We start from the raw sequence: 22,556 nt of genomic DNA on the forward strand, positions 1-22,556 counted from the left end.
ATTTTGCAGCTTTGTATCTTTGCCAAAATGTCCATTACTTGCCCATCTATCAGGTGAAGCCCTTTGAAGTACATTCTTATATTTGCCTTAGCTATGTTCTTTTCTACTTTGTGAAGTCAACAGTGCAGATCTTATACAGAAGACCTTGCTGAGTTTACAGCAATATTACATGGCAAGATGTTGTGGATTGTCAGTAAGCCACCTTACCTCACAGATGCAAGTTCCGTTCTGTGCCATGCCATCTAAACACACCCCATGACCATTGCATATATTTTGAGAACCACCAGGGCATTCTGCCAATAGAGAAAGAAAGAGAAAGAAAAATAACTCACAAGTGTCTAGAAGAATAAAATCAATATCAATATTTCTTGTCATCCTTTATTTTTAAATTTGCTATATAAACTCTCTTTCTTCTGTTAAAACAACAATCAGTGGTGTTGCCTACTTTAATTTACACAAACAATGTGGGCTCAGTTCTCCTTTGTGCACAGAAATAGTGGGCATCCATCACTCAGGTTATGGAAAAGTTATAACAGAATCTCTGAGAAAGTGTGTGGGGCTAGTGCTTGAGAATCATCCAACAAGTAACTGCCAACAAAACAAAACAAGGCACAAAACGCTGATTCTTCAAAACTACTTGTGGCCATGGCAGACATACCAAAACTGGGTCTGAACAGGAGAGGAAAAGCAGGAAGCAGGGGAAGGAGGAGAAGCAAGGTTGTACTATGATCTGTTGAGACTCTAAAGCATGTCAAGTTGAAGATATCTGAAAGAGTTATCCTCACCCCAAATACTGTGTGTGGGGGTAGTGCTTGGGAGTATTTATCATTTTAGGTCAGGGGTCGGCAAATTACACCCCAAAGGTTACATGTGGACCCCAGGTCTGCATTAGGACCCCTGGGCACCCCAGGGGCCCTAACGGAAATGTCTAAAAATGATTTCTTGGGTATGTGGAGGACACTTCTATCATAGTTGGAGCCCCCTGGACCTCCCTACAGATCAAAAGAATATTTTGCTATATATATCCATATATGCCTCAAAATGGCCTAAGAAACCTGCCCCGATTTTCCCTAGAGACTGTTTTGGAACACCACATGTGCACATTTTGTGAGAGCAGGTTCAGTGGGGATGCAGCCCTCCAAGGTTTCCTGCAGGCATAATGCAATCTTTCACAGCTGCCCATCCCCATCATAAGGGGAGGACCTAGACTGTAGTTTAGTTAACATATGTGTGCAAATCAAGGAATGGTGTGAGCATGTTTAGTGCTAGTGCTCTTTTTCTGAACAGGCAGTCTGACTCCCATAGTTTTCATGCTACTTGCTGCCAATCAAAGGGGCCAATGTTTTATATTTCTCTTTCAACCTGTGCTTGGTAAGGACTGCAACATATCCACTAACTATCCTGGGCCCCATTCCCATTGGGCTATAAAACGAATCAAGAATTGGATTATAGGGACATCATTCCCATTTGAACTTGCGTTTGATCCTTATTTAAGGAAAATTGTTTCCAAAGATGCAAATGGGAACGAGGAACAAAAATAGCCCGCGTCAAAATGCATCGAAGCAACTAACGTCATTGTGATGTCTAATCACCTAAGCACTTGATTGACAGCTTAAAAAGGAAAAACTGGTTCCAGACAGGCAATGGGAATGGGGAACAAAAAAGTCCATGACAAACTACAACGCAGAAATATCAATGGGAACGAGAACATGGGTCAAGAAAAACTGAGTCTGTTTGCTCCCTTTTGTAATGGGAACTATGGATGCGATTCAAATATGACTCGGGAACTCGCTCCAAGTCTGACTCACAGCAAGATTCTTTGCTTTATAGCCCAGTGGGAATGGGGCCTTCATCTGTCAGGGACAATCCTGATTAATCCTCTGCTGTCCTACTTTTTCAGCTGCTTTTAAAACATCCCAGTTTCTCTCTTCTCCTCCCTAATACTCTTCTGCACTGGATTTAAAACTTACCATAGCATTCAAAACCCCAGAATCCAGGACAGCATTGTTTCTCTTCAGTTTCTTTTATACACACAAGATTGCAACCTTCTAGTGAAAGAATATTCTCGTCCAGTTTTACTATGTATCTGAAATTTTTAAAAACATACTTTAGGTCAATGATCATAAAAGCAACAAGGTACTCCAACCTAGGGCTTGGAAAAGTTAATTCTGGAATTCCACATAAGGAAGACTCAACCTTGCACTATCACCATCAGCAACTTTCAGCTGGAGCTGATTTTGTTATAGTAGCAGAACTCTCTGACAGGGAAGGTTAAATATTTCACAAAACTGCAAATCCCAGCATTCCATAGCATCAGGTCATGGCAGTTAAGGTAGTGTTAAGTTGCTTTATTTCTCATAGTGTGCCAAGAGCCCTAGAGACTTGTAGAATGAATAGATAGGGCCAGTTAGGAAGAAGGGGATGGAAGAGATCTAAACAGGGTTTGGGGATGCAGAGATTGTGGAGAGAGTTCAAGGAAAATTGTCATTTTGTTTGAAGCTGAGGTGTTACTGTGTATGGTGTAGTGAACCAGCCAAACATTTTATCTTACATGATAAATCTTTACTTTTTATTTTTTACATCTCTATTTGGATGTTTTGATTTAATAATTAACAAGGAAAATCGACCACACTTTCCCACACTGACTCCACTGATCAACATGGCCACTTGTCCAATGTAGTGGTTCCCTTGAAGTCTGAGATCCATGGAAGGATCTTAAGGGTAAAAGGGCAATGTGAGAGAGAGGAGCTCAAGGATTGGAGCTGTGGAGCCAGCACAGTCTGCAATTAACATGCAATTAACAGAGCAAAAGAAATGGAATTTAAAAAAATAAATAATCAACATTAAACATCATTAGATTCATTCTGACTTGGCTGTATTTTAGTGATTTCATATTGTGTGTCTTTTAAAAAATATATTATTAAATTCACTATTTACAGATACACAGAGCTTGGCCATTGGATGGTCCAGTCCTCATGTGTGTGTATTCATAGAATCTTAGACCTAGAAGGGACCACAGGCCCCATCTATTCTAGTCCCGCTGCCATGCAGGAACAAACAACGAAAGCACAGTTGAAAGATGCCCATTCAACTTCAAAAGACCTCCAAAGATGGAGAGTCCAACATCCTCTGAAGCATTCTGTTCAACTTTTGAACACCTTTCATAATAAAAAAAGGTTCTTAATGTTTAGATGGAATCTCCTTTCATGTAATTTCTTGTAATCTACTGGTTTGTGTTCTAGATCTTCAGATATTTAAAGATGACTATCATGTCACTGTAAGCCAGCATGTCTAGAGGTTTGAGTGCTGGACTAGGATTCTGGAGACCAGGGTTTGATTCCCAGCTCGGCCATGAAACCTACTGGGTGACCTTGGGCAAGTCACATGCTCTCAGCCTCAAGGGAAGGCAATGACAACCCTCTTCTGAACAAATCTTGCCAAGAAAACCCCATGAAAGGTTCAACTTATGGTTGCTACATGACAGAAATGACTTGAAAGCATACAAGAAGAAGAACAACAAACCATGCCACCTCTCAGTCCTGTTTTCTCCAAGATAAACATAACCTGCTCCCTAATTTTTTCCTCATAAGGGTTGATTTCCAAACCTGGTTGCCCTTCTTTGACCATGTACCTACTTGCCAATATCCTCCTTGAACTGTGGTGCCCAGAAGTGGACACACTATTTCAGATGAGATCTGAATACAATGGCACTGTTACATCACTTGATCTGAACACTATAATCCTGATGATGCAGCCCAGAATTGCACTGGGTTTTTTGGCTGCTGCATCACACTGTTGACTCATGTTTAGCTTGTGGTCTACTTAAACCCCCTAGATATGCATGTACTGCTTTCAAGCCAGGTGTCACACATCCTAAGTTTGTGTATTTCGTTTTTCCTGCCAGGATGTAATACCTTACATTTATACTTATTGAAATTCATTTTTAGTTTTGGCCCAGCTGTCGAACTAGTTATAGTTCAAAAATGTAGTTTTTCCAAACTCCGTCATATCTAACAGTGAAGACTGGACCACTTAGAGGCAGAAATAAATGCTCCCCCCACCCCACAGCACAGCCAGATGAAATATTTCATGTTTTCCTATATTAATAAACACCCGTACTGTCTATACTGAAGAGAATAATGCATACACTAAATGGCATCATTAGGAATTGAGATTGAAGCTCTGCTACCTCATCTTGATAAACTTAGCCATTTAGATACAAGCCTCCCTTCCCTATCTGCATAAACCTACCCACTTTTTTTTTAGTCCTAAAGCTGAAAATATCAACATTTCAACCTGAAATGGGAGTGGGGACGTTAATATCAAAAAAGAAGGCATACCTGCACTTCTCTTTATTCTGGAGTGGTTTTTGCCAGCCAGTTGGGCATGGCACCTTGTCTGCTAACATGCAAGAGGTACAAGGTGTTTTCTGCATAAACTTAACTTTCCGGTCACATCGCATAGACTTTATCTAGAAAACAGAAAGGAAATACAAGTTGGTGCAATTCATTCCATGATAAAAAGAAATCAATTAGACTCACCTGGTTTTTGACCACAGTGCTAAATTCCCACCCCCAATCCAGAAATTAAGCAAAATGGGGGGATATACAGAAGCAGTGACATCAATAGTAAGGAACCACTCATGATTTTATGTAGACAAATTTCCTGCTAAAGCTTCTGTTTTGAATTTATAAAATGTGGTCAGAAAGACAGATGCAGGCATCATGACCTATCCCAGTACATTCTAACTGAAACCAGTATGCCATGCTGTATTGTTTCACATCCCCACAACTCAGACTAAGATATTGAGGCACAGGGGCAAGATGAGGCAGAAGGGCAAAAGAGTGAGACAGAATGCCATGCTAGTAAAGCAGATGGCCAGGAAGGCATGGCAGTTTCTGAACAGCCAGACACAGAGCTAACTGCTAACAGATCTTCCATAGGGGAACAAAGTAGAGAAAAGGAGGAGCTGCAGAGACTGGAACATTTAACAACTAGAGAACAACTGCATGCTGACAACAGACCATAAATTTGGAAATGATTTAAAGGCATACAACATACCCACCCACCAAACAGTTCTTAACCAAATAATGAGACCAATTGGTCTTCTTTTTGTTGTGTGCCTTCAAGTTGTTTTTGGCTTATGGCAACCCTAAGGTGAACCTATTGCAGGGTTTTCTAGGGGTGAGACCACCTGACTCACCCAAAGTCACCCAGTGACCCAGTGGCTGAGTGGGAAATCAAACCCTGGTCTCCAGAGTTGTAGTCCAGTGCTCAAACCACTATATCATGCTGGCTGATCTAAGGAAGAATACAAAGGGATCTTTCTCTCTGTGTGTGTAGGAAGCTAGTGGCATCTTTAGGACTAGCTAATTTATTTTACCATGAATTTAATCCATTTCTTCAAAAGTATTGATGGAAGCGATTTGATGTCAGTGGATTGATTCAAGTGGATAGTAATGCACAAAGGTTCATCCTCAAATAAACCTGTTCGTCTTAGAAGTTTGAGTTCTTGTTGAATTTTGCTGCTTGTTAATCCTTTGTCTCCTCTTGTTCCATGCTTTTGCAAGGCTGTTCGTGCCAAGTTTTTGGATCTACACTAGAGCTCTTCCAATGGTTTTGCAAACTTTGGGCATGGCTTGCTAAGATGGTACTATTGTTGAATGACAAATTTTCTTATCTGATTTAAAGCAGTATAGGTTTATAGTGCAAAAGTGGATGTATTAGAAAAAAAAAAATAAAGTGAGAAATGAAGGAGATTATTTTATTCTGGAGAAAAAAAGGAGGATATTTTTATGTTCTCACAATTAAAAAGAAGCCCACATGGGAATAATAAAATGTTGTTGCAAGGGCTGGGAACTGCCATAAAATTGTCCAAAACAACAGAAACATCAATAGGCTGTTTTTAAAAACCCTGAGAAATACAGGAACAAATACTATAACCACTAGACAAATTTACCTTGAATGGAGGGTGCTTAGTACACCTTTTTCCTGGGATAGCCATTTATTTATTTATTTATTTATTTATTTATTTGCTGCCTTTCTCCTGCAAAGGGACCCAAGGCAGCTCACATATAAAAACAATTAAAAACTTTACAATCAAAATTTAAAAAACAATTAAAATCATTTCAATAAAACAATATAAAATTACATGAAATACCGAAGTTAAAAAACATGAATAAAACACCCATCCTCTATAAAAGCCTCCCTGACAATGATTATAAGTTAAAAGCCTGCTTGAACAAAAAGGTTTCTTCCTGCCGACAAAAGAAAAGTAGGGAGGGGTTCAGCCTAGCTTTCTGTGGAAGAGAGTTCCAAAGGGGGGGAGCAACCACTGAGAAGGCTCTCTCTCGTGTTTTCACTGTGTCAGCAAAGCACATCTGAAAACATGAATATTGTTTTACCAATTCAGCATTGGATCTATAATCCTATTCAAGTATTATTTTTAAGAAGTATATAGAAGTAACCGGGACTTGTGCTGTAAACTCACTATCCCCCACTCTCAACCTTCCCTTTGTTGATGGGAAGGTTTGGAAAGGAGCTCTAACTGCATTTGGCAGAAGGAAGTTGCAGAAGTCCATGTGACTGGAAGCATTGATGAGGATCCTTAATGGCACAGAGTTTTATAACTGTGTTATAAGGTGCAAGATCAAGGTCAAATCTTTGTAGTTCATTTAATATGAGCCTGTCTATATTTATTATTTATTTATTGTCCCTAAATCCTGGACAGATTTTTATGTTTCATTTGATAGGTCCTGTCCATATTTATCATTGATTTATTGCCTTTATATGCTGCCTTTCTCCTGGTGTGGGAGAAAGGTGGTTCCCAAACCCAAGGTGGTTCACAAACAATATAACAAAATTAGTAAAAAAACATAACAACAAAATTAAAACAAAATTACAAATCATTAGATTGAAACCATACATTAAACAATATAAAATAATTTTGAAGATACAAACGTTAAAACTACATTACCCACCTGCTCTCCAAAGAAGGCTTGCTACAAGAAATTATTCATTAAAAGCCATACTTCAACAAGGTCTTTGCCTGCTAGTGAAAGGAGAGCAGAGAGGGGGCCACCCTAGCCTTCCATGGAAGGGAATTCCAGGCACAGCTTTATCCAAAATGCTTGGGACCATAGTTTTGTTCATGAAGCAAAGTGGGTGTACATTGAACTGTCAAAAAGCAAAGGTGTCACGATCTCATCCAGCCATGTGGATTATTTGGGAGTATTTCAGATTTTGGAATTCTGGATAAGAGATACTCAACCTGTAGGAGTAGCAGCCATTGACAAGGCTCTCTCCTGTGCCCCCATCAACTGGACCTGGGCTGATGGCAGGATTATGAGAAAGCCTTCTCCCAAGTATTTTAAGACTAGCAGGTTCATGTAGGGAAATACAGTCATTCATGTAGTCTTTCACACGAACCTGCCCAGCCTGTGAGGAGAGGCCTTTCTCTCAGGCCCACCACTTTCACGGAGGTGGTTGGGAAGGACACGAGAGGGCTTTCTGTCCCCTAGACCTTGCAATGACCTTCCTGGGGAGCTTAATGTGGGCCCTTTCTTGCTGCCTTTTCCCAGGAGGGTAAATACTTTTTTATTATTATTCAGACAGGCTTTTAGAAAGGAAGGCTTTATTATTTTAAATTGTATCATTTACCTTTTAAAAATTGACTTTTACTCAGAAACGCTTTTGGAATGGAATGATTTTAAATACATGTCTGTAGGAGCTGTATTGTTTTAAATTGTATTGTTTAAAAATCTTTAGTAAATGTGTATGTTTTTAATATGATTAATAATTTAATTTCTTGTATGTTTTTAATTGTAATCTTTAAAAAATGTTTTGAAATGGGATTTATATCCCACCTTTCTCTCAAATTGGGATTCAATGAAATGAAACAAGGCATGTTTAAGATAAATTACTATATTTATTTATATTCCACCTTTTTCACAAAACTATTATTATTATTATTATTATTATTAACAATATTAATAATTTTAAATATGGTAAATGGGATATATAGAGATCACAAACATACAATCCCCATGAAATAAAAACATGGCCAGAATCTAAACTCCACAAGTGTAATTTTTGAAACGTTCTTCTTCGTGGTGCCTAAAACCTGCTCTAGAAAGCTTTCTTGCCCCCTCAAACTATTTTGGGGGTGCCCAAGAGACTATGGGAGAATTGTCCCTTCCTAGCTCCACCAACAGACCTCCACTGTTGAATCCTGCCCTATAGGCATGTAGCATGTATACACAACCCCCACTATATCAATCAGATTCATGTATCTCTGCCATTGTCCAATGATAATTTTTCAGTCATCTGCTCACCGACATTGATTCTTAACTTGAGGCAGTAAACAGACTAGAAAATAAGCATTTCTAACATAATTCTTCACAATATTTGTATTTAGTGGTGTCCTGCTATCAGCAGAAGAGATTCAGTGGATGCACTGATTACTACCCACCCCTCCCAGATCTGCTCCTCAAGACTGGAGGACTCTATATCATGGGGGGGGGGGGACTGCAGGAGGAAGATGGGAATGGACATCTCCTTCAGTTGTATGGAGATGCATTTAGATAATGTTGGATTTAGATGAATGACCCATCTATCCTTCATGAATTTGTAGATTCCTTATTTGAATTGAGTATGCAGTGGTTTGACCACTGGACTATGACTCTAGAGCCCAGAGTTTGAATCCCCACTCAGCCACAGAATCCCACTGGGTGACTTCAGGCCAGTCACACACTCTCTGCCTCAGAAGGTGGCAAAGTCAACCCCCTCGGAACAAATCCTACCAAGAAAACCCTGTGATAACCTATAGTTTTTTGTGGGTTTTTCGGGCTATGTGGCCATGTTCCAGAAAAGTTTCTTCCTGACGTTTCGCCAGTTGGGAAGAAACTTTTCTGGAACATGGCCACATAGCCCGAAAAACCCACAAAAAACTATGGATGCTGGCCATGAAAGCCTTCGACTTTATACCTGTGATAACCTTTTGTGTCATCATAAATCAGAAATGACTTGAAGGCACACAATAACACAAAGTCATTATTATTGACAAACACTAACAGATTTTAAACTAGTGTACTTTTAATAATTAATAGCTAGTCTGAGGTGTGTTTTGGGGAATGTTATTATGGTAGATTATGGAGTTCATTATTATGATGGAGTACATGTTAGTGTATTTACACTATAATAAACGTGTAGAATATTTTGGGCAGTAACTATTAACCAAATTTTAAACCATCTATCATTTTTACACAACCACAGTTGCCCCTTCTTTCTTACGAAGTTGGGATCTGCATTCTTAAATATGCGCAGAGGGGCAACCTCCATTATCATCAATGGGGTGTGCTCGCAGGGCCATGCCCCATTCAAGCCTATGGGGCTTGAATACTTGCGACTCTCCGTTTTCACAGGGGGGGGGAGTCTGGAACAGATCCCCCGCGAAAACAGAGGGTCAACTGGATGTGCAAACTTAATACAGACATGAAGACATAGAAAAGCATACAGTGGGTGGCAGAAGGTAGGTCTGGATCCAGTGACAGATCTCTCAGTAATCTGGAGTAAATTGGCAAACCAATTTTTAAAAATATGGTAGCAACAAAAGGAGTCCCTCACCCCCAAATCATATTTCAGAAAAGAAAAAAGCTTGGGATAAGCAAGACTGAAGTTTTGTTATGAATGGCCTATATGCTCCCTTCATTTCTAGTACTCAATACACATTACTGGGTTCTGAATTCTTTCATTCTAATAACATATCTTTTGCACTAAGCTCCTGTTATTAGAACTCAGGACTCTTGTCCTCCTTAAGGGAGAGCCTGCAAGCCTCAAGTCTGCCTATCCTTAATGAGTGATATAGATGTGTGGTATCACACAGCATCGGCAAAGTGCCTTCTCTCCAATGAATGAGGAAGAGATGCTTCTTTAAGACAGTGCCACCTTGAGACTCCCTTATTAGGAATTCTGAAATCCAAAATCCAAAATTACCTACATGCACGACTGAGATATTGATAACTTTGCTATCTGAGGGTTCTGTGTACATAAACTTTATTTTATGCACAAAATCATTAAAAAATATTGTACATAAAGTTACTTTTAGGCTATGTGCATAAGGTGTATATGAAACATAAACTATTCTCATGTTTAGACTTGGGTCCCATCTCATTTCGTATATGCAAATGCATTGAGCCCTCCATATCCACAGATTCCTTATCAACGGATTCAATCATCCACAGCTTGAAAATATTCCAAAAAATATAGATTCTGAAAAGCAAACCATTTTATATAAGGATATTTTTATATTTGGAATGTAAATTCTAAAAAGCAAACAATTTTACACCATTTTATGTAAATGTAATAAAAATCACTTTATTATACTATTGTATTTAATGGGGCTTGAGCATGCATAGATTTTGATATCTCCGGGTGGATATTATTATTATTATTATTATTATTATTATTATTATTATTATTGAGCTTTATTTATATAGCGTTGTAAATTTACACAGTGCTGTACATACAATTTTTATGTTCTCAGGATTACAATCTAATCATTGATATCAGCCCAGCAAATACCAAAATCCAAAAAAATTCTGAAATCCAAAACATTTCTAGTCCCAAGCATTTCAGATAAGGGAGACTCAACCTGTACAACCCCCCCCCCCAAGATATTCTAAACAAATTGTCAACAGGATGGGGCATTTTGAGATCAAAACTACATAACTGATTAATCTTATCCATCGAGTAAACATTGCAGCCCTAAACATCCATAAAACATCCCCAGTTAGACAGCATCCATAATGCCTGACTATCCTCATGTTAATGATTTCAAAACTTAAATAAAATTCCAGAGTGGCCTAATTGCTATTTGAAACATGCTGATTGTTTTTAACATGCTGGCCAACACCATGTTCATTGAGAAGAAAGCAAACTTCCCCAGTGAGTTCGATGGAGCATACTTCCAAGTTTCCTGTATATGTATGTACAGTTTCATATATCACTGCGGCTTTCAACACTCAAGAAAATTGTTCCGCTTACCTGTTGGCCTTCAGCTGGAGACATGAAGTATGCTGCAAAGATGAAAAATTGTAAGCCAAGAGCTCTCATTGTCATGCACCTCTGCTGAGGAGGCATCTCAGCTTAAAGAGATGTGAAGGATGCAGATGCTGTTTATGTAAGATAACACCGCCTACTAGGAACCAGTTCCAAGAAACTCAGAAGTGAAACCAAGACAGAGAAAAAAGCATATTGCATGCTGTGAATTTCTTATTCCAAACTATGCAAAAGCAGGCTCACTTTGACTAAGCCTGAACTGTCAGCAGATCCGTTAAAAGGAAAAAGCAGAGAGGTAATAAAAATGACCCTCAGAAAGAAAAGTGTGTGTGTGGAGGAGTTACTCAAAACAGGAACATCAAGAGATTTCCTCTCTCGTATCAGTTCAAAACAGATGGAAGGAAATCCTTTATTTTTCACTGGCATGGTATTTTAATCATATATATTTAACTGTGAAGTAAAGCTGGCGGGTGAACTGGAATTGATATTGACCCAGATGGCAAATTCATACAGTGTCATTAAATTGTTTTAGGGGATTGCTTTGGTAGTTCTTTTTCTTTCTGGCATTTACTTGTGGTTTTACTATAGGTTAACAGTTGCTCACTGTTTGAACTATAAGAGCAAATTACATACAATATTTCAAAAGTGGTTATTTCACTGAGATGTGAAGAAATCCTTATTAAAATAGTATTACAAGAGTATTCCATCGAAACGCTTTATTTTCAGGATATGCTAGGGGCATGCCAGTGATCCCTCCCTCCCAATGCTCTCTCTGGAATAATAAAAATGTTACTCTTGGGCCCACTTTGCTACAGTCTTTGTTGCCAAAAGCACCACAAATGCACACGTAACAATCCATCCTTAAAAATACCATAAATTTTTGGGGTATTTCATCTCTTTCAACAAGGGTTCAGATTGTTTCATCGTAGAAGGAAATTATATTTTTAGAAGACAATTAGTAAGTAAAATAATAGTATGTTTAAACTATCCAGGCAGAGGCACACATCATGAATATAACAGGAAAGAATAACCCCACCTCCCCACCAAACTTCCATAGACGATTTTGAATGAACATGTTTCTTTTTGAACAACAGTACCACCTACATCCTGAATGATCTTTGAAATGACAGTCTGGACTTCAGAAGCAGTTTATGGTATAAACACGTGGGCCTGCTGTCCACAGAAACAATAATGAAAAACCATGATGATGTTTTATTTCCCACATTCCCTCCACTGTAGCACTCAAGCAACACAGCAAGGAACAAATTCTCATAGGTTTTCTTTGGACAGGGAAAATGGGACTCTTAGTTCATAAGCATCTGGTGGGCCACAGATTTCTCACCCAAATTTCATGGACTGTAAATATGCTATATATGTATTCCTAGCTCAGTCCAAGATTTTGATAATGGATAGATATGGTGACTTGAAGGTTCTTCCAATTCTATGATTCATAGTCGGAAGATCTGTGCAAATCAGCAAAGCACATTTGTATGGCAAGCCAGTACTGCTCTGTAGAGCCAGCATCACAAGAAACAGTTATCAGTGTGAAGTTGAAGACTTTCAGGGTCGGCATCCATAGTTTTTTGTTGGTTTTTCATGCTATGTGGTCATGTTCTGGAAGAGTTTATTCCTGACGTTTCACCAGCATCTGTGGCTAGCATCTTCTCTGATGCACAGATGCAGGCAAAACATCAGGAATAAACTCTTGCAGAACATGACCACATAGCATGAAAAACCCACAAAAAACAATAGTTATCAGTGTTAATACATGCTTCTGTCTAGTAGACAGTAGACATTAACACAAGGTTTTGCATTACTTGGGCAATGTTTCACCGAAGTCCTAATCTGTCACCGTGCTTCTGTAGTTCCATTAATTTATTTCTAATGGTTCTCTACCAAGCAGACTAGGTACAAGGGAGATACTGAGGTCTCCAGAAAATATAGAAGAGCCAACATTTCACTTTCCACATACAAGTGGACAGTTGTTTGCCAGTGCTGCCACAAACCTCACTGCCAAAGAGATAAGCTGCTTTTCAGTTAACAGTGGTTCTCTCTTTAGCAGCAGAAACGGTAGTAGCAATAAAATAAAATAGATGCAAAACTCTGGCTTCACATGCTTTTCTCTCCCATGCTTGCATATAAGTTTCTGCTGGATCCTGGTACTCTCTTTCCTCCACATAAAATCTCCTTTATTTTTCAAATGCATGGTGAAAGTGCCGAGCCACACAGCAATTCTTTTATGAAGCATTTACAATCCTCATTCAGCTTAGGCAGTTTCCTGCAATTGAAATCTTGTGTTTATGCAGCCTTGACAAAAACTAAAAACTGCCAAAGCTTATGGTATACTGTAAAATATAAATTATTCTGTGTGGGTTTTCTGAGGTCTACAAATTCCAAGGGACAATTAAAAAAAGAAAGAAAAACATCCCAATTTGAAATCTCAGAAAGAAACATGTTTATCTATTTTGTTCATTAAGTTGGCTGCCTAAGTTATCTGAGGCAGAAGGGCATAATTAAGAACAATGAACCAACAAAATTATAGCTCAACCCTGTTAGTTTTTTGAAATGCCTTCTCGGGAAAGATATTTCCTTGTTTTGCGTTGTGTGTTTCTGCACGTGATTTTTTTCAGTTCTTGAGCCAATAAACATCTAAAATGTGCTTAGGACAGCAAAAGAGTCAAATTTTTGCTTAAGAGAAGATTTTCAATTGACCACATCCAGAACAGTTCTTCATTCTTTGTGACTTTGGGAGAGAAGTGATCCTTTCAACTAGTTGCAAATCAGTGAAGATAATAAATCTACTGCAGCCAAATTCTATTGTTTGTAGCCAATAACAACAAAAATTTCTCCATATAAGTATGTGTATTAACAGTTATTCCAAACAAATTAACATAAAATTTCAGAAATGCCAAGTAATTAAGCATCTTATTAAACATAGCCCTTGCTACTAATGTAAACAAAACTACCCTATAAATATCTATACTAACAAGAAACCACCTCTCATTTTAAAATCAGACAGACCTAATATTCTTTTATAATAAAAAAGAAACCTAATATTACATGAATTATATATGGAAAATGTAGTGCTCAGTCTCTTCAATTTGCCCTATGACATATTACGTGATTATTTACCCTACCAGTTTTTTAAAAAATACAGACATTTTATGGAAGTTTGACATTTGCTTTAGGTAAAAGAGGAAGCTAGTTTAATTTCAATATACCAAATATAGGAAGGATGAGTTCTTCTCCATTTATCCAAATCTCTGCTGAAATCCTATTTAAAACTATTTTGCAGGTCAGATACATGATCTACAGAACATATACAACCCAACATGATATTGCAGAGAAAACTATTGGGAAGAAACTATTGTGTAATACAAGTAGTATTCACCAATACTCTCTTTCGCGGCACTCCTGACTTTGAGCAAACTGACCCAGGACTACCCTGAAGCTGGATTTCATTATGGGAATTGCTATTTTTCCTTGGTCACAAGGCCTCTCAGCCTTGTTTATGTGCTTTGAGATTAGGGTATACATAGTGAGGGATTCTACCATAATTTGCACTGGAGTAGAAATATTTGTTTTAGAATCATTTGCTTACAATTGAAAACTGTAAGGAACGATCAGCCAGGTCTCAAGCATTTGGAACTGAAGAGCTAAATTTCCCCATTCTACTTACAGTAGCCCCTAGGTATCTGCTGGGGTTTGGTTCCAGGACCCCCCCCCCCCTTTTCCCCATGGTTTCAAGCCGTGGATTTTGAATCTATGGATAAAGAATCAGTTGATACTGAAGAATCAGTGATAATGCTTCAGGACTTTAATAATTTGACATGTTTTCTTTAGCATTTTTAAATTATCCCTTTAAGTTCTACACAAAGTTGATGATTTGTAACACAGAAACCTATCACATGCCTGCATTGGGATTGGAGGACATGCACTGAAAAACAACCAGAGCCAGTAATATAACCATGTCAACTTTCAGTTTATTTGTATTAAGATGGCAACAGAAACACAGCGCTCTGAACTATAAGTGTCCCATTATTAGCTGGCAACAAGGCAGTTATCAATCCAGGATGAGTGTTATGTCTGCAATGGTAGATAGAAATTGGTTAACTTGCTGAAACCATTGTATACTGTATGCCCACTAGATGTAAAAGCAGCTTTTGGTTATAGGTGAATTTTGCTATCATGTTCATGATCTGAAAACAAAATTATTTGACATATCATAAAAAGACAATGCAAAAATTATCAGAAGAATAATTAAATAATTATCAGCATAGGCAATAAAATACATCTTGTACAAATAATACTGCACTTGAACATAGCACAAGCAGCTTTTGTTACCATTATGTACACATAGTTTGTATAGAACTGCAAGACTGATATATATATATATTATATATATATATATATATATATACACACACACAGACACACAACACACAGTGGAAATTAACAGCCCTAAATTAAAGTATGCCAAGTTGACTCCTTTTGTTCCATACAGTTGCCTTGGATGCTTAGTTGGAAATTCTGAATATGTAAGGTTACATAAAAATAGAGTTTAGAAAATTCCAGTTCATCATTTCAGCAGAGTATGTTGTACTATTAAAACCTCCATTGCACAAGAAATGGTAGTTGTAACACAGAAGTAAGGTTCAATGTCCTGTGAAGAGTGTGTCTTTCCCTGTTTTTATTCAGTTGATACTGTGCTTTAATTCAACATCTTCAGCCTGATTCCTTTGGTCTGCAATAACTAAAATATTTGAACATTTTAAAAAATGTAAACGCTTAAACTACCCAGTGAGCTCCAAAGGCAGCTCTCGGCCACATAAAATCTCCCACTGCCTAGCAAGCAAGGAGATCAGTTTCTCACGACTGTCTGGACTTGGGATAAAGACACACCACAGGACCTCTTGACTGCTGTTGCCCTCAATGGTAACCTGCTCTTTAGGGAAACTGAGAACGTTGCCAAAGTGATCAAAGGTCATATTCTGCATGAGGTCTTGATTCTGAATATCATCAAACACAAATGTGAGAGCCTGAGGGTATGTCTGGTAGCCCATAAGCACTCGATCTAAGTCTCGTATCCTTCTTCCATCTGCAAGTTGATATTTGTCTTTCTTTGGTGGTTCCTTAGCAAATTCAGGTAGCGGGTAACTGATGTAATCTTCATTGAACAGAAACAGATCTGAACTGGTTAAGATAAGTGTTTTAGGTTGAAGTGAGCTGGTTGACTGAGCAGTCCCTCCTGCAGAATTGACTTGAAATGCCAACACATAGAGGAGTATATTCAGAGATTGGATACTAATCACATTGTTCATCTTCTCTGCTACTAGAAAAGCAAGATCCCCAATTTCTTCTTCACTGGGATATATAAATTTCACTCGGCTAGAATGAATCATTTCATAATTCTCCATTTTTCCTGCAAACATAAATATGCATAACTTAAACTTTGCACTTGTTATGTAAAACACTGCTACTGAAGAAACAACTAAAATCAGGATTAAGGCACTTTATACTGTATATTTTTACCTGAAAATTAAAATGAAGCTCTTTACTGGGCAAGCCAAAAGGAGGACTATCAAATTACCTCTTTACCTAATAAACACAAACCAGAACTGACAGAGCACTGCAGAAATTAAACTATGAACTGGAAGTCACCACTTCAAATTTCACTTCTGCCATAAACCTGTTAGGGGGCCTTACCCAAATCATTTGCACTTAGCCTTAGACCATTCCACCCTAGTGCCCTGCAAATATGTGAGCATGTAAGGTAGGTCAGTGTCAAATTAGGGATTACTGAAATAATATACACAAAGCACTTTGAAAAGTCTAAACATCATCACATTTAGTACATTGTCCCAAGGAATTTAGGCTGAGAAACATAACTGTGCCTCTAAATATTTTACAGAAACTGAACCATCTCTGTGCAAACACAGACTTTATACTGCCTTCTGGTGTATGTTTTATAGGTCATATTACACCAATCTAATATTGCCTTCCAATATGTTTCCCAGTTCAATTCAAGGTGCTGGTCCTCATCTACAAAACTCAAAGGTTTTGAGGCCAGAATATTTGAAAAATATCTGATATGAACTTTCTCACAGTTTAAAATTTTCTTCAGATTATGTTGGTGGGAATGCAGAACAGCCTTTTTTTCTGGCAGCAGCCTGATCTTGGAAGTCCCTACCCATGGGAAGCTAGACTGGTCCACTCTTCCTCATTTTTAGGTGAACAGTGCAAACATTTCTGCTCTGTTCAAAGTTTTAAATGATTCTATCCTCTGGCTGTTTATTGTAAGCTGTTGTGCACACTCTCTTAGGGGCCCAGAAAGGGCATAAATTCGGTTTATAAATATTTACATAAATATGTTAAGGCTGTGAAGGAGCCTACACTAAGACAGTAGTTGGCCCAAATCATCTAATGAGTTTCATAATCGAGCAGGGATTTGAATTGGGGTTGTCCCAAGCCTAGTCAAAAGGTAGTCAAAAATTATTTTGTTCTTTTCTTCTGTACACCTACAAACTTGGGGAGTAGACAGGAGGAGAGCAAGAATTTAAAAAACAAACATGCATACATGTAATAGAAATAAAATGTCTGAAATGTTTCTAAATTGTTTTACCTGTATTTTTCTTTCCAAATTCAGAGTAGAAGTCCTTATCCACTGGCTCTGGTGATGGTGTCCTTGCCAGTAGTGAGAGCACTGCCATGAGGTGCTGGATAAAGTCATGAGTACTGTAACTATCTCTGGTGAGGCAAGTTAATATATGTTCCGCTGAACGACCTGAAATAGAGACAGAACCAAAGTTTTTTGTGGGTTTTTTGGGCTATGTGGCCATGTTCTAGAAGATTTTCTTCCTGACATTTTGCCAGCATCTGTGGCTGGCATCTTCAGAGAATGCTTGCCTGGAAAAAATGGGAAAAAGTGAGCCTGGGAATGTGTATTGTTCTGTGCTGATGGCAGGCCTCAGGCTGGGAGGCTAATGTAAAAGAAGATTAATTGGTGATCATTATCTGCTGGGAAAGCCCCTGACGCTGAATGGTTTCCCATTTGCATTTGCTGAGTCCTTATTTTGCTATTCCTCAGGACTGGTAGCCAAATCCATATTCAGCAGATTCCAGATCTGAGGCTACATCTATATTAAAGAACACTGAAGTAGTATTTTGAAAACTTGTAGTAAGGAAAAACAATTGGATTAGTGTCTAGTATTATAAAATATATAAATATAAAGCACTATCAAGTATATTTTACTTAACTCTATAGGTAGCACTGAATAAATAAATTGATCCAAGAAATAATGATGTTAAAAGGGAAACAGATGATAGAAAAGGAGGGGGAAAGTAACACCTATTTACTTACCAGCAAGTCGAAAATATTGATCAAAAAGTCCAATGTTTACTGAGTGCAGATCATTCAATTTCAGAACTAAGCAGCAAGAGAGGTAGAAAGAACTGAATTCACAATCCAAGAGACCTTTGTTCCAAAGACCTATTGAATGGAGAATATTTGCATAAAATTATTTGCTTCAAGAGATCTGAGAGCTGTTTTCAGATCTCAGAAAGTCACAATTCATCATCATATTCTCTCACTTAATTCAAAAGCTCCTGCTAAAGGCAGAACAAGTTACATGTTAATCTATTTGATAAGGGCTCACAAGCCTCTATTTGCTGAGATAAAACTTTACTAGAGAGATGATTCTCCATGGGGAGAATCAGCAGGAAAGAGGAAAAGGTGGTCCATTTGCAATCCCCACTGTCTTTTCCAGACCTGTTTCCACTTATTTCTGTTTGGGGGGGAATGTTTGATCAGCCATACGGGTAGGGTTATGTGAGAATTAAGAACTCTGCCCTTATCTGCCAATTCTCTCTTGGATGTGACTTCTCATTCTTGTGTTAATGCTATGATGAAAATGTAAGGTTCCCAAGTCATGTTGCCACATAATAGCAGTGGTTCTGCTATAAAAATGATATTAATAATCTATTCAACATTGCAACAGGTAATCCCTGTGTTTTAAAGTCTTCTGCACCCAATACCATTTTCTGTGCTTCCACAAATTCATAATACACATCAGAAGTGATTTGTTTTAGTGAGCACTGTTTATTCTCTTCATAACTGTGGATCTTTTTACAATGTATGACAACATACATTCTAGGCTAGGAATATAAGCTGTGGAGGAGGAAAAGTTGTAGCCCCCCCCCACCGTTCTGAGCAAATAACATCTTTATCAGACTGCACAAATGTTATTAAAAGCCATGAATCAACCTATTCTCATCTTACCTAACTGATGCTCATTAGAATGACTCACAGAATCATCCAACAAGAAGTAAATAGCTTTAGTTGAAAGTAGCACACAAGCTGTCACTTCCACATCAGGTGCTTTATAAAACAGAACAGATGACCACATGAGATATCTTAGCTCTTCATTTTCCACCTATAATATAGACAATGGAATTAATCAGCTATTTAAGCATAGCCTTAGATTTCTTCCTCATCTGTGGCTTGCCCCTGTTATAATGTAGAATCATAGAGTTGGAAGAGACCACAAGGGCCATCCAGTCCAACCCCCCCGCCATGCAGGAACTCATAATCAAAGCATCCCCAATAGATGGCCATCCAGCCTCTGCTTAAAGACCTCCAAAGGAGGAGACTGCACCACACTCTGAGGGAGTGCGTTCCACTGTCAAACAGCTCTTACTGTCAGAAATTAAATGTAATTTACTCCTCACATTTTTACATAACTGTGTCCCATATTTAGATTCTTCACATAATCAGGAATTTATCTTTTGAAAATACTGATGTTTTTGTGATCCGTAAAGTGTCATACTTATTTATCATAGTAATTATATGAGTATACAAAACTGCTTACCTTTACTAGTAATTAAAAAAAATATCGTACACTTATTCCCAACAAGGGCATTTTTTCATTTATCTGTCCTATAATTTTTGTCCAACTAAAAACAGTCTAGTGCAGCAGCATCCTTTCGTACTATTAATAGCAAAATAAGAAATTATCAGTATAATTTTCCCTTTCTCCCCTCTCAAAAATTGTTATGTAGAATAGCATTAAGAGGGGGGAAAAACGTATCTTGAACCCATATTGCTTAAGAAAGTTCATGCCATAATAAATGTGTTAGCTTTAATGGTGGACAGGATGACATCTACGTTTTGCTTAAAACAAACATGGCTACTTTTCTGGAATCTTGGGCATCAAGAAATCTCACCCTATTTATTATACAATACCTCAGCAATGCTGTTATGGAAAAATTCCATAATGGATTTTCCCTTTAGCCCAGCCACATATTGGAGACATGAGGAAAATGGAAGGTGCACAGGTATCTGGTTCTCTTCAGTAATCTTCTTCAGCAAAAATTCAGATGGATACACAGATGAGAAGGGCAAATGAGACTTACAAAAGCTGGAAAAGAGATGAATTCATATTATCAGCAGGAAACACAAATGAAACATAAGTGAAAGCCACACATGAAATAACAAGCACCTGTATTTCATTCAAGCTTTGTTAACACATTTTTGTACTTTTTATATTTTTTATGTGTCTGTGTTAAGTTGTTTCTGACTCATGGTGACCCTAAGGTAACCTATTATGGGGATCTCTTGGCAAGATTTGTTCAGAGGTGCTTTGCCATTGCTTTCCATTGAGTCTGAGAGCATGTGATTTGCCCAAGGTCACCCAGTGGGTTTTATGGCTGAGCTGGGAATCAAACCCTAGTCTCCAGAGTCATAGTCCAATATTTGAACCGCTAGGCCATGCTGACTCTCACATATTTCTATAAATGACTCATATTACCTTTACGTTCTCATAAATCTTAACTGAGATATTTTTGAGCAGAACCTGCTCCTGTAGCTACAGTTTCCTTAGTAAGATGGGACAGCATGATGCAAGGAAAGCAAAAGCATTAAGCTCAAAATGTAAAGACTATGCTGTTGCTCTATTCGCAGTTCACCAAAAGCACCTGTCACATACAAGAAGCATTCACTGTCACTGCATGCTTTCACAAGTTAGCTTAAAAATGCATATCCTCACCTTGAAGTCTGGCTGTGCCTTGTGGAGACTATGAGGGAATTTCTTGTTGGCTCTACATTGGTGGACGCTTTGAAAATAATGATGGTTTTGATGTCTTGCAGAAGTGTCCTCAGGAGACTATAGACTCTTAGAAAATGGAATTTCTCATGAGGTAGGACAAATACGGCTGTGACCAATCTATGACCAATGAGCAATTCCAGCACATGCCCATCTGAAAATGAACCATCCTGTTGGACAGAATGACTGGTGGGGTGCAAAAGAACTGAAGCCAGTGGAATCCTGCTCAGTTTGAAAATGCTCCTTGCATTTTCAGAGTCAATGTATTTTCCTGGTAGTACATTAAAATCAACTTGAACTATATGTAGGTGCTGAGGTGTTAGAAATATCCAACAGGGATGGAACATGCAGTGGCTCTCACCAGCAAATTTATGAAATACAGAATAAAGTGCAGAACCTGCATTATGTTTAGAACATGTTTTGTCATTACTGGGCAAGTCTGGCTGGCACAAGACTTTCTGAGCATCAGCTTTATTATGGCAGAAAATATATGCTGGAAAACAACCTTTTATTTCTGTGTTTTCAGATGAAATGTGATAAAACCCCATCAGCTGGTAAACAAATTCCTGCAAACTTGCTTTACCACAATAAAGCAGAGAACTTGCTAAAGTGGGTCTGGAGCACTGAGAGCAAGACCTATATAAACAGGAATAGAAATCTTGCAAGTTTTGAGAGTCCGAGACCACAAACAAACTTGTGTCGCCATTATTTACCTTGAGTGTCAAACATATTTCTGGTATCAAGAATCCAAATTCTGTAAGATCAGAATATGGAAAACAGTGCACTAGTTTCAGAGCAGAAAGAATATGTTGGCAGTTCCCTTTTGAATCTTGGGGAATTTCAAATACAGCTACCACACTACTAGCCAAAACCAAACAGGAAGCAAACTGCCTGAGTCCTTTATGAACCTGAATACAAAAACTCCACAGGACTTTGATTATGTCATCTTGCTCTGTTTTTGTGCTATCCAAAGTTACTGGCCCTATGTCTGGAGTAGGGATGAACTCAAACACATGGTCTCCTTCATGAAGTCCCATTTCAAAATAGCCGTCTTCTGTATCTGCAGCTCTGGAATCATTCAAAAGGTTCCCTGCATTTTGAGTCTGAGTTTCCATTGAAAAAGAAGGTGCGTTTTCCACAGCTTCTGCTATCAATGCAGAGAGATGCTGCACAAAATCCTGATTTGTGGCAGTGTATGACATACAAATGAAAGGTAGGATCACAGTATTAAGGTGGTTATGCAAGGCATCAGGCTCTTCATCAGAACGGTCCAAACTTAGAAATGAAAAAAGAAAGAAAGGAAGATTATGCTACCCAGTTTAAAAATAACGACCCTCATTTCAAAGCCTCATACTGGTATCACTTTGTATTGCTGTAGCTGGGATACATAGCCACCTT

General features: G+C 38.2%; 2 protein-coding genes across 2 annotated transcripts in view; both read right to left on the reverse strand.

Moving 5' to 3' along the window:
* Nucleotides 1-11,127, reverse strand: part of STAB1 (stabilin 1) — a 146,290-nt gene extending 135,163 nt beyond the window's left edge. Inside the window, exons 1-4 of the mRNA XM_089524356.1 lie at nucleotides 11,044-11,127; nucleotides 4,341-4,471; nucleotides 1,971-2,086; nucleotides 208-293 (exon numbers count right to left, since the gene is read on the reverse strand). Coding sequence (XP_089380482.1) covers nucleotides 208-293; nucleotides 1,971-2,086; nucleotides 4,341-4,471; nucleotides 11,044-11,118 — 408 coding nt within the window. The 5' untranslated portion in view covers nucleotides 11,119-11,127. The remainder of the gene's footprint in view (nucleotides 1-207; nucleotides 294-1,970; nucleotides 2,087-4,340; nucleotides 4,472-11,043) is intronic.
* A 3,894-nt stretch (nucleotides 11,128-15,021) lies between these two features.
* NISCH (nischarin) overlaps nucleotides 15,022-22,556 on the reverse strand; it is a 43,744-nt gene continuing 36,209 nt past the window's right edge. The window contains exons 16-21 of the mRNA XM_089524370.1: nucleotides 21,102-22,433; nucleotides 20,300-20,474; nucleotides 19,337-19,490; nucleotides 18,419-18,547; nucleotides 17,681-17,842; nucleotides 15,022-16,480 (exon numbers count right to left, since the gene is read on the reverse strand). Of these exons, the coding sequence (XP_089380496.1) occupies nucleotides 15,852-16,480; nucleotides 17,681-17,842; nucleotides 18,419-18,547; nucleotides 19,337-19,490; nucleotides 20,300-20,474; nucleotides 21,102-22,433 (2,581 nt within the window). The 3' untranslated portion in view covers nucleotides 15,022-15,851. The remainder of the gene's footprint in view (nucleotides 16,481-17,680; nucleotides 17,843-18,418; nucleotides 18,548-19,336; nucleotides 19,491-20,299; nucleotides 20,475-21,101; nucleotides 22,434-22,556) is intronic.

Source organism: Sceloporus occidentalis, unplaced genomic scaffold, assembly GCF_023333645.1.
Source record: "Sceloporus occidentalis isolate IW3139 unplaced genomic scaffold, rSceOcc1.0.p SCAF_1, whole genome shotgun sequence".
NCBI lineage: Eukaryota > Metazoa > Chordata > Lepidosauria > Squamata > Phrynosomatidae > Sceloporus > Sceloporus occidentalis.